Source organism: Petromyzon marinus, unplaced genomic scaffold (genome assembly GCF_048934315.1).
Source record: "Petromyzon marinus isolate PM22_M1 ecotype Great Lakes invasive population unplaced genomic scaffold, UKy_Petmar_22M1.pri1.0 PM_G_Scaffold_9, whole genome shotgun sequence".
Lineage (NCBI taxonomy): Eukaryota > Metazoa > Chordata > Hyperoartia > Petromyzontiformes > Petromyzontidae > Petromyzon > Petromyzon marinus.
In genome coordinates, this window is record NW_027423046.1 from 2,011,270 (window position 1) to 2,022,141 (window position 10,872).

At 43.8% G+C, this 10,872-nt stretch overlaps 1 protein-coding gene across 1 annotated transcript; it reads right to left on the reverse strand.

Moving 5' to 3' along the window:
• Positions 1 to 8,700: 8,700 nt before the first annotated feature.
• On the reverse strand, positions 8,701 to 10,872 carry LOC142921833 (uncharacterized). The gene is made up of 2 exons (XM_076063169.1): positions 9,775 to 10,872; positions 8,701 to 9,032 (listed from the first exon to the last, which is right to left on the reverse strand). The coding sequence occupies exon 1, from the start codon at positions 10,870 to 10,872 to the stop codon at positions 9,871 to 9,873; it is 1,002 nt and encodes a 333-aa protein (XP_075919284.1). The 3' UTR covers positions 8,701 to 9,032; positions 9,775 to 9,870.

The following is a 10,872-nucleotide window of genomic DNA, read 5'->3' on the forward strand; positions in this document are numbered from 1 at the left end:
TTGGTGCAACGCCAAAACACATCGTCAACGCCGCTCCCAAGCCCGCCCTACGTTAGTAACATCGTTAGGATCAACAAAATAAAAAGTTCCACAGAGGAAACTAAAATGACATTACGCAGCAATCCCCAAAGTGGCACGCGGTAGGCTACACGACTCGGAGAACAACGTCAGACTTCAAGACTTGCATCGCCAGCATCATTCTTCCTCTCCACAAGTCATCGCACGTCAATATTCAACATGTTGCACACACGTGCAAGTCACCTCTCGACCCCCCACCTGCACAGTTAACGCGATCAGACCCGGGGGTCAAATTAAAATTGTGTCGTCTTTGGTGACGTATTACAATCGGTGTAATTTTAATGATGCACGTACAGCAACTGCTGTACGTACATCAAATTATATCATTGACAACGGGGTCCGCTTTTGCGGTATCTGCGTGCGGTCTTTTAATTATATAGATACGTAGTCAGTTCATTAGTATGGGGTTCCTCTATAATTGTAAAATGTATTACTTAATAATACGCTTCCAGGCCGCACTTAGCTTGTAGCAGTCAGAGCAGTTAACAAGTTGTCGAGAGGCAACTTGTTAAAAATTTAATTTAACGTAGGTATAAAATAAAATGAATTTGATTTATTAAAACATTTAATTTAATTTAACGTAGGTATAAAATAAATGTAATTTAAATAAAATAAATGTAATTTATATTAAAAAAATAAAATAAAATAATTTCATTTATAAAAATGTTTATTTAACGTAGGTATAAAATAAAATTTATTTAAATAATGTCATTTATTTTAAAAATGAAATTAAACGTAGGTATTAAATAAATGTAATTTAAATAAAATACATTTAATTTATTAAAAATTTGAATTTAATTTAACGTAGCTATGAAAAAAAATAATTTAGATTTATTACAAATTTTAATTAAATTTAACGTAGGTATAAACATTTATTTAAATAATGTAATTTATTTTAAAATTTTTATTAAACGTAGGTATTAAATAAATGTAATTTAAATAAACTAAATTTAATTTATTAAAAATTTCAACTTAATTTAACGTAGCTATGAAAAATAAAGAAATTTTGATTTATTACAAATTTCAATTAAATTTAACGTAGGTATGAAATAAATTTAAATTAAGAACTCATTCATTTATTTAAAAAAATACGTAGATATAAAACAAGTTTAAATCAACTTAATAAAAAAAATTAATTAAATTTAACGTAGGTATAAAATAAAATGTAATTAAATAATAAATATTTTTTTTTCTACCTCCGTGACTTTACCGAAAGCAAAGAGTGTGGACCCACGTGACATCAAGGCTGTCCTAGTCTAGGCAAGGCCTCAGGGTGTACCGGGCCTTTCACAACAGCAGCAGCAACAACGGTTCTCTTGAGAAAATGCTTTAAAAAAAAGTCAACTTAGCTTGCCTTGACACTCGCGAACTTTAATGATTAAAATAATTAAAACAAAACTAAACACTCACACGCACATGGGCGCGCGGCGTTCGGCGTGTAGGGAATTAAAAATGGTAGCGTCCTTCCCGCGATCTGATTGGTCGCCGCGTGCCCAAGTGGGGAGGGGGGGAGGGCCAGCGATCCAATTGGTCGAGAGGCAAACCTGGGAGCGTCTCGGGCGATGATGCGCAGCGATTGGTCAACGGTTGTCCTATGCTAATTTTGGTATGCTAATTAATTTTAATCTGTATGCTAATGCGGTACATTTATCCATACTCATTAAGTTTAATGTTTATCCTAAATTAGTTAAAAATGTATGCTCGTTTAGTTAACATTCTATGATAGTATCGTTATATTTTTTATGCTATAACAGCAGTGCATACTGGCTGTGGTGGTACCTGCTATGATTACAGCAGGTATACTGACTAGTGGTACCTACTTTCACTACAGCAGGGCATACTGTGGTGGTACCTGCTTTCACTACAACAGTGCATACTGACTGTGCTGGTACCTGCTAAGGTTACAGCAGTGCATACCGCTTTTATGCTTTATCACGTGTCGTGAATGTGATAGTTTCATCCCAGAATTGGTGTCCTTGACCGGCATAGAGCTAACATTTCACTTTGCCTTAGAACCTGAGGTGGCACAGCATTAGCAATTCCAAGTTCTTCAGGTGACCAATAGCAACGAATAATGTGGCAAGCATTTGAAATGAGTGGGTTATGACGTACTGTACTTCACTCTTATCGACCACTAACATAAGTCTGTGTTACTGGCGTTGTGCTGCCTTGGCTGGTACCAACTTCTTCTTTGACCACGTGGACCACGCGGATGAATGGTCTACGCGAGTCGAGCGACCGATGGAGAAGACCTATGGGGGCACGCGGCGGGAGACTCTCAGGCGAAATCGTGGAAGTCGCGTGACAGAAGCCACGCGTGGAGGATAGACGCATGCTGGCGAGACGTCGTCTTCAGTTTAATTTAAGTTTCACATGTCAGGTGTAGAGCCCTGTGAGCCGTGCAGCCCTTGACTCGGGTGCAACCGCAACAAACAAAAACGTGAACATATTCATGTTGTGGGTCACTGTTGACGTGGGTCCCTACTGACGAGGTGAGTGTCGATATTCATGTTGTGGGTCACTGTTGATGATGTGGGTCCCTACTGACGAGGTGAGTGTCCATATTCATGTTGTGGGTCACTGTTGACGATATGGGTCCCGATTGAAGATATGGGTCCGGATTAAAGAGGTGAGCGTCCCTTTTGATGTGGGTCTTTATTGACGAGGCGAGCATCCCTGTTGACGATGTGGGTCCCTGATCACGATGTGTGTCCGTGTTAACGATGTTAGCATTGAATTGGTCCTCGTCTAATAGCCTATATGTTCTACCATGTGTAAACCCATACAACAATAAATGTTACAATACATAGCATGTATAAGAATTCAAATTCATGTCAACCACCACTCACCCTCCCCTCGACTCACTCCCACGCTCAGCCCTCCACTAGGGTACCCCCCCCCCCGCCCACACCGGTGGCAGAGGGCCTTGTTGGACCCAAGACACCTCTCCTTCTTTCCACAGAGCTACAAGACAATCAGAGTCTGTCGTCCTACATATTGTCAGCAAGACGGATGAGGTGAGCTACGTCTGGCTGTGTGTGGCGCCGAGCGTGAAGATTTTCTTCTCTTCTGCAGCGTGCGTCCACGTCAACTTTCACCATCAAGCGCGCCCAGACTCCTCCACGGCTCCGCTGCCTCTCCTGCCCTCGTCCTCCTGCTTCCGCTCCGTCCGATCGCCCCCCTCTCCTCCCGCCCCTTGCCGTCTCTCTTCACACGCGCACTCCGACCTCCCTCGCCTTCCACGTCAGGAGGTACGCCCGAGATCATTCGTCCTGCCCGCACCAACGGCTCACCCATCGTCTGACCGCGTCTCCGTTCATGCAGGTAAGGGCACCATCACGGCGTAGCGGTTAGCGGTGCTGCACCATTCTCGCTCACGGCCAATACCAGCGACAATTAGGGGCCGTCCGTGAATGACGTCACGCACCTAGAGGGGGGGGCGGGGTCAGACATTTGTGACGATGTGACGAGGGGGGGGGGTTTGAGAAAAGTGACGTCACATCAAATTGCGCAACTTTAAATAAATATAAACACGTTCTACTTAATTAGACTTTGTAATAAATGTTTTCTACCTACAACATTAGAGTGCAGCGCCACATTAACAACGCACTACAATGACAGCAATAGTTTAAAGGGATTTGAAGCATGTTTTATATATTTTTGGGGGGTGGGGGGGGCAGGGCTTTGTGACGTCATATTTGAGGGGGGAGGGCTGACTTTTTGTGACGTCATGTGACCATGGGGGCGGGGGTCAAAAATCCTCTAAAATCACGTGACGTCATTTAAGGTCGGCCCCTTACCTGAAGCAGTCCTGAGCGTCACTTAGGTGGACTCAGCCATAATTAAGGAGGTGGTGAGGTGGGTGGGGGTGCTAACATCAGAATTTGAGAGACGAGCGGCCAGCCGTGGTTCTGTCCACACCAGCCCCTGGTGTTGTTCCATCGCGACCCTCACCGGTGCTCGCTAACAGCGCACGCCCAGTGGGAGTCGATGAGTCCGTGGGTTTCTGTGCGAGTCCGTGGGTCCATGTGTGGGTCTGTGGATGCGTCAGTCTACATTGGGGAGCCTTTGTCTTTGCAGTTTGGGGACTAGTGCAGCACTAGTGTGTAGTAGTGTATAGTGTAGTGTATAGTGTATAGTAATGTATAGTGTAGTGTATAGTATAATACTGTTTAGTGTAGTGTATAGTGTAGTGTATAGTAGTGCATATTGTAGTGTAAAGTAGTGTATAGTCGTGCATATTGTAGTGTATAAGTGTAGAGTGTAGTGTATAGAAGTGTATTGTATAGTAGTGTATATTATAGTGTAAAAGTATATAGTGTAGTGTATAGTAGTGTAGTGTATAGTAGTGTATAGTGTAGTGTATAGTGTATAATAGTGTTTAGTGTATAATAGTGTTTAGTGTATAATAGTGTTGTGTATAGTGTAGTGTATAGTAGTGTAGTGTATAGTAGTGTATAGTGTAGTGTATAGTGTATAATAGTGTTTAGTGTATATAGTGTAGTGTATAGTAACATAGTGTATAGTGAAGTGTATAGTGTAGTGTATAGTTTAATATACTAGTTATCACGTGACTAGTGTAGTTAGCCAGGTGCTGACCAGCAGGCTAGCTATACTAGTTATCATGTGACTAGTGTAGCTAGCCAGGTGGTGACCACACTCGTGCGTGCATCTCCACTCGTCCGTGTTTGCAAGTAAGCGCTCGTGTGTATGTGCACCCGCGTGTTTGTTCGTGTCTGTATTGTTGTATACGGCCCTTTTTCCACAATTAATATCCATAAGAATATTTATGGATGCATACACATAGATTTCTTTTTCCTTTCTTTCGTGACAAACAATATATATTTTTAATAATGAATAAAACCCGTAAGCCAGAAACACAAAAAACCAGATGTCGGTCATAAACAGACCATTAAAAAATAAAGAAATAATAAAACTCTCGAGGCGAGGATGTTAGCAGCTATCTGCGAAGATCTCCAGATGAACAAGAGTTTGATGTGCCCTAAGGGAGGTCACGCAGAGGGAAGCCCTCCGCAAGCCAGAAACGAGGACGCCCACGGGTTAAACCATATATATATTTTCCTCTGTCATTAAAACAACGGTTCAAAATTAAAATGCAATAACAAGAATAAGCTAAAGTTAGCGGTCCTCGCGCTCACTCCAATTAAGACCAGGCCACCAGATACATCAGTGAATTATTATCCAATAATTAATTCGCTATCAAATGATTTTCACCTTTAATACTTTTACTGTTAAAACAAACCTTGGAGCAGGAATACCGAGTCACATCAAAGGTTATCGAGAAGGAATGAGGCGAACGGGCAAACTTACGAAAGATTTAAACAATATCCCAAGCAAGCCCGACCACCTTTGTCTCTCCCGAAGAGCGCGAGAGAGGAATTTCACGCCAGGGCAAACAGATCGTTATCGCAGGAGCCATCTGTACACACACACACGAACTCACACACACAGACCCCGCCCCACCTTTTCCACTGCGCAGAGAGAATTGTCTTTGAATATAACAGTCAGCCGCATTTTCAAAAAGTCAGTGAAGTTAAGTCAAGAGTCAAGACAGATCAGCGAGTCAAGACGTCCACAGGACGAGCAGTCGCATGGAGCGGCTGGCTCCGAGCCTCGCTGAGTAGCGAGGATCGCTGAGTCGCGATGTATCAACAAAAGTGAGTCATACAGCAGTGGAGGAAAACTGCTGTCAGCGAACCAGCACGGGCACGTTCGCGCATCTTCAAGGAGAAAGAGCGTGGCCAGCAACGCCAAGCAAGAGCGTGCAGCAGCTCAGCCAGCAGTGGAGAGAAACTGCTGTCAGCGAACCAGCACGGGCACGTTCGCGCATCTTCAAGGAGAAAGAGCGTGGCCAGCAACGCCAAGCAAGAGCGTGCAGTAGCTCATCCAGCAGTGGAGGAAACTGCTGTAAGCGAACCAGCACGGGCGCGTTCGCGCATCTTCAAGGAGAAAGAGCGCGGCCAGCAACGCCAAGCAAGAGTGTGCAGCAGCTCAGCCAGCAGTGGAGAGAAACTGCTATCAGCGAATCAGCACGGGCGCGTTCGCGCATCTTCCAGGAGAGGGAGCGCGCGCCACCAGCGTGCCATCAGCACCAGCACCAGCGCGTGCCAACAGCGCGCCACCAGCGTGCCACCAGCGTGCTACAGTGCGCAACTTCGCGTCACCGGGGCTGAGAGGGCAGCGGTCCTGCACTCAACACCCATCGGCGCGACGACGGCGAGCGTCGTGCTGACTCATCCAGCCAGCGGTGGACAGAAACTGGCAGTCGTTCGTATGCCCCCCCACACTCTCCCCCCTCCTCACTCCCCCACCGCTACACAACGAACAAACATTTTTTTTGACAAGGAAATCAACCTAGGCATTTGCTCAACGCAAGAAATCAACAACCCTCCCATTAAACATACAAGACTCATGATAACTGCGTCAACTATTAGCTGATAACGAAAAACATCGCCACCCATTGAGTTACGTTGATGAGGCAATCAGAATTATTTCAGTCGAACGCTTTAATTGCATAATCGTTGAGGAATCAATGAACGAACATCGCCGTGGTACTGTGCTGACGATTTCAAGCATAATAACTTCGCATATCAGGATGTATTAAGGATTGGATACGAATCAAAGACCAAGTGCCGTGTTGTGTAACAATTCAAGCATACGAGTTTGCATATTATAAAGTTAAGGTTTGATAGAATAGTTCGCATGGTTTTAATCTCTCTCTCAACAACCGATCGATTGCGTTACGCGTCGGGAATTAACCACAGGTGCCGCTATCGAGGTGAAACAACGCAATCGTGATGGTATCATGTTAACGCTGTGTTGAAATTCCAAAATCCCGAGATTGAGTTTTTATATTATCCAAAAATTAAAGTTAGCTAGAAATAAAATTGATTAAAGCAGAAGGTTTGTGTGTGATTCTTCCTGAAATTCTGCATATTGTTCTGCGTATGAGATCTGAATCCTGGGGACCTATCATAAGCACACTATCACCACACATAATCCATAACACACATAATTCGTAATGTTCAATCGAGAGTAATCGTATCCTTATCGATAATACGGAATTAAAGAGCAGAGTCGAATCGACTCTCTGTCATTCACGCTCACAACGCCTGCGTCACTGCATACGATTAATTGCGTCATTCCAATTCATAACACAATCCTAGTCACCGAGGCTCGACCTGATAATCCATAACGACCTGCATTATCCTAACCACGCCCACTCGCATAAATTAATACGATTATCTCTCGAATCAGCATAATTTATGCACATAATTATACTGATTAACATAATTTCGGATAAATTATGCAAATCTCAAATTTAATTTAATTTTCATTATTTTCATCAATTTTCATAACACCTATATATACAACAGTATGTACGCACACTGTTGCACATGGTTCGCTCGTGTGGGTGTGTAGTGGAACGCACTGCTCATGAAAACATTGCCTCGTTACGCGGTAAATGATGCGGCACAACAGGAGGGCACTGCAGGGATGAGGCTCTCCAGTCTTGGTGCTGTGAATTAAAACAGCGCCAGAGTAGAGTCCCGTCCCTGTGACGGAGTGAGAGTGATCAGCGGACAGCCACCATGATTGCCAGGTAAGGGGAGACTTCACCCGGAACTCGCCTCCACACGTGTTCCCTGTGAACATTGTCGCAATAAACGTACGATCAGGAATCTTTACAATATCTGACCTTTGTTGTTCCGCAAGAATATTAACGCTCAAACTCGTATCGAACTCTTCATGAATTCACTCGGTCAAATAGTTCAGGTACTGGGCAAAGCATTTCACCACCCGGTATGCAACAGTTAAACAATCTACTCCAAATCAACACCCAAATGTCAAATTATCATCCACCATTGACTTCCACATCGATGGAAGCCATTTGCCATGACGTCCAAGCCATTAAACACTGGAACAACGAACGTGCAATTCAAGTACATCTTGAAACCCATTATCAGAAGTAGTTTGTATTAAACAATAACTAAATAATAGTAACACGTTTACAATATTGAGCGAAGTTATAGTCACGGACTTTTTCCAACTTTAGCTCAACAGGACCACAAAAGCTCAGATATGTGGTTCATAAAAAAATAATCAATCTGATTGAAATCATCAACTGGCCAAACACTTTTCGATTTCAACATCACCTTATAAAAGAATAACATTTTAAATATAAGCGCACAACTTTATCTACCTGTGATGAGCGCTGCACTTTCGGTTGTTTTCATGCAGGGGGCGCTGCAAACCGACGCACCCCCTGCATGGACGACGGAGGCTCAGGGACAGACGTTTGATTACGTTGGAATCGATCTGCAGACGGCGGTCTTCTCGCACGGCCAGCTCCGTGTCGCCTTATCTCGATCCCGCAATCCCAACCAGGTGAAGGGCCACATCGAACCGAACCCCCGGCAAGGCCATCTACTTAACGACGAGAGAAAATTCACACGAAATGTCCTTTTCAATTAAGTCTTCCAGATGTAAATTGATACAAGCTTTTAATTAAGAAATAAAATCATCTAATTCAAAACACAACACAATTCAAAGATGTTTCATTTTGAAACTTCAAAACGGAGCATGGGGTACTTGCGTGAATGCGTCCTTCGTGTGCAAATGTTGTGACTTTCCTGGCCTGAAGGCCGTCAATGTGTTGGACCCTTATTGGTGCACAGCGTCTCAACAACAGCAGTGGGGGTTGCTTCAACCGATAGGTAACGAACATCCAGACGTCAATCAGCAAGGAGCATTTCTAGTCCCAGTTAGACAATATCTACGTCAACACGTAAGACAAAACTACAATTCGTGTTGTAGAGAATGAACCTCCACCTATACGTGTAACTTTTAAGTGGTATGCCTTGTAACTGATTAATGATCCGAGTGTGCTCCTTATTTCAAAGACGATGAGTTGCTGCAGAGGGAGATGCTTCCTGAAAACACAAAAACACCATTTGACCTGTATCACAAGAACAACGGGTCTCACCTGAGTTCTCTGTACAGGTTACTTCCAAACAGACACGCACACTTTGTCCTAACATCACTTATTCAATGTTTGACCCTTACAGATCAAATGTTACAAGTATGCACAAAATCAAACAAGAATTCATTCTAAATTATTGACAGGCATATTAACAAAATTGGATTACTTCAGTGAAATATACTGCATCACGTTACATCGTATTAACAAGAAGCTTTTAAAAAAAAGTTGCAGTCTGCTTCACAGTGTATGTAAAACATACTATTGTGTCATTCAAAACGAGTAGGCCATTGCATGCTGGCGTCTGAGTGAAAATGTAGCAAATTCTAAGCATTACCTACAAACTACACAACTGAGATGACGCATCAATCATCGCCCCCTACTGACAGGCTCTTGTCCACATGCAGGCCGGTGCAGGGCCACCACCTTGTGCCACACAGGGGCAGCTGCTACTTGGGGATGCTCTTCGAGTGTTTGAGATGAGATACAAAACTCCGAGTTGCTGAGGCGATTAAGCAAGCACCATGTAAAAGCAATTATTATAACATAGTGAATGCTTGGGAGCTTATTGGCTCTTGCTCCTGGTTAGAGATCTACCCAACCCACGGGCCCACAAAGTGTTCAACTTCACATTCCTGTCATTAAAGGCCTGTGACAAAGGTGCATCTATTGGAGCAACATCATATCAAGCTTACACATCTGCCGAGTCTCCACTTGACTTTGTATTGTCTAGGAGCAAGTCCACCCACACCTCCACTTCCACAAACTGCTGGGAGTTGCCTCGCTCTGCCTCAGTCAAAATTCTCCTCCTGCTTTACAATGTGAAGGTCCCATTTTGGAGTTGAACCTTCATCTTCACATTTTACCATCACTTCTTCGCTCATCACTTCTTCACATTTCACCATCACCTCTTCACATTTCACCATCACCTCTTCATATTTCACCTCGATACCTTTAAAAGTGTCCAAGCTGGGATTTTCTTCCGGTTCATGTTTCATGAGGGATGGGCTTATTGTGGCACTTTGACTTTCACAAGCTGATTTCAGACTACACTCCTTGTGGATCTTCTGATGCTGTGTTCTCTGGTGTACTTGAAGAGTTGATGAACGTGCAAATGCCTTCCCGCACACACTGCACTTGAAGGGTTTCTCTCCTGTGTGTGTTCTCTGGTGTACTTCAAGATTTGATGAACGTGCAAACGCCTTCCCGCACAGAGTGCACCTGAAAGGTTTCTCTCCCGTGTGTGTTCTCTGGTGTGTTTTAAGAGTAGATGACCATGAAAACGCCTTCCCACAAACACTGCACTTTAAGGGTTTCTCTCCCGTGTGTGTTCTCTGGTGTATTACGAGATTATATGACTGTGTAAACGCCATCCCGCACATTGTGCACCTGAAGGGTTTCTCTCCCGTGTGTGTTCTCTGGTGTTTTACAAGCGCAGATGAATGTGCAAATGCCTTCACGCACACACTGCACTTGAAGGGTTTCTCTCCCGTGTGTGTTCTCTGGTGTTCTACAAGAGCAGATGACTGTGCAAATGCCTTCCCACACACACTGCACTTGAAGGGTTTCTTTCCCGTGTGTGTTCTCTGGTGTGTTACAAGATGACATGAATCTGAAAACGCCTTGCCGCACAGAGTACACTTGAAGGGTTTCTCTCCTGTGTGTGTTCTCTGGTGTTTTTTAAGAGCAGATGACCATGAAAATGCCTTCCCACACACACTGCACTTGAAGGGTTTCTCTCCCGTGTGTGTTCTCTGGTGTGTTACAAGATTACATGACTGTGTAAACGCCAT

Excerpts from the sequence above, each read along its gene's own strand:
- LOC142921833 (XM_076063169.1), bottom strand. The coding sequence starts at position 10,872 with ATGGCGTTTACACAGTCATGTAATCTTGTAACACACCAGAGAACACAC.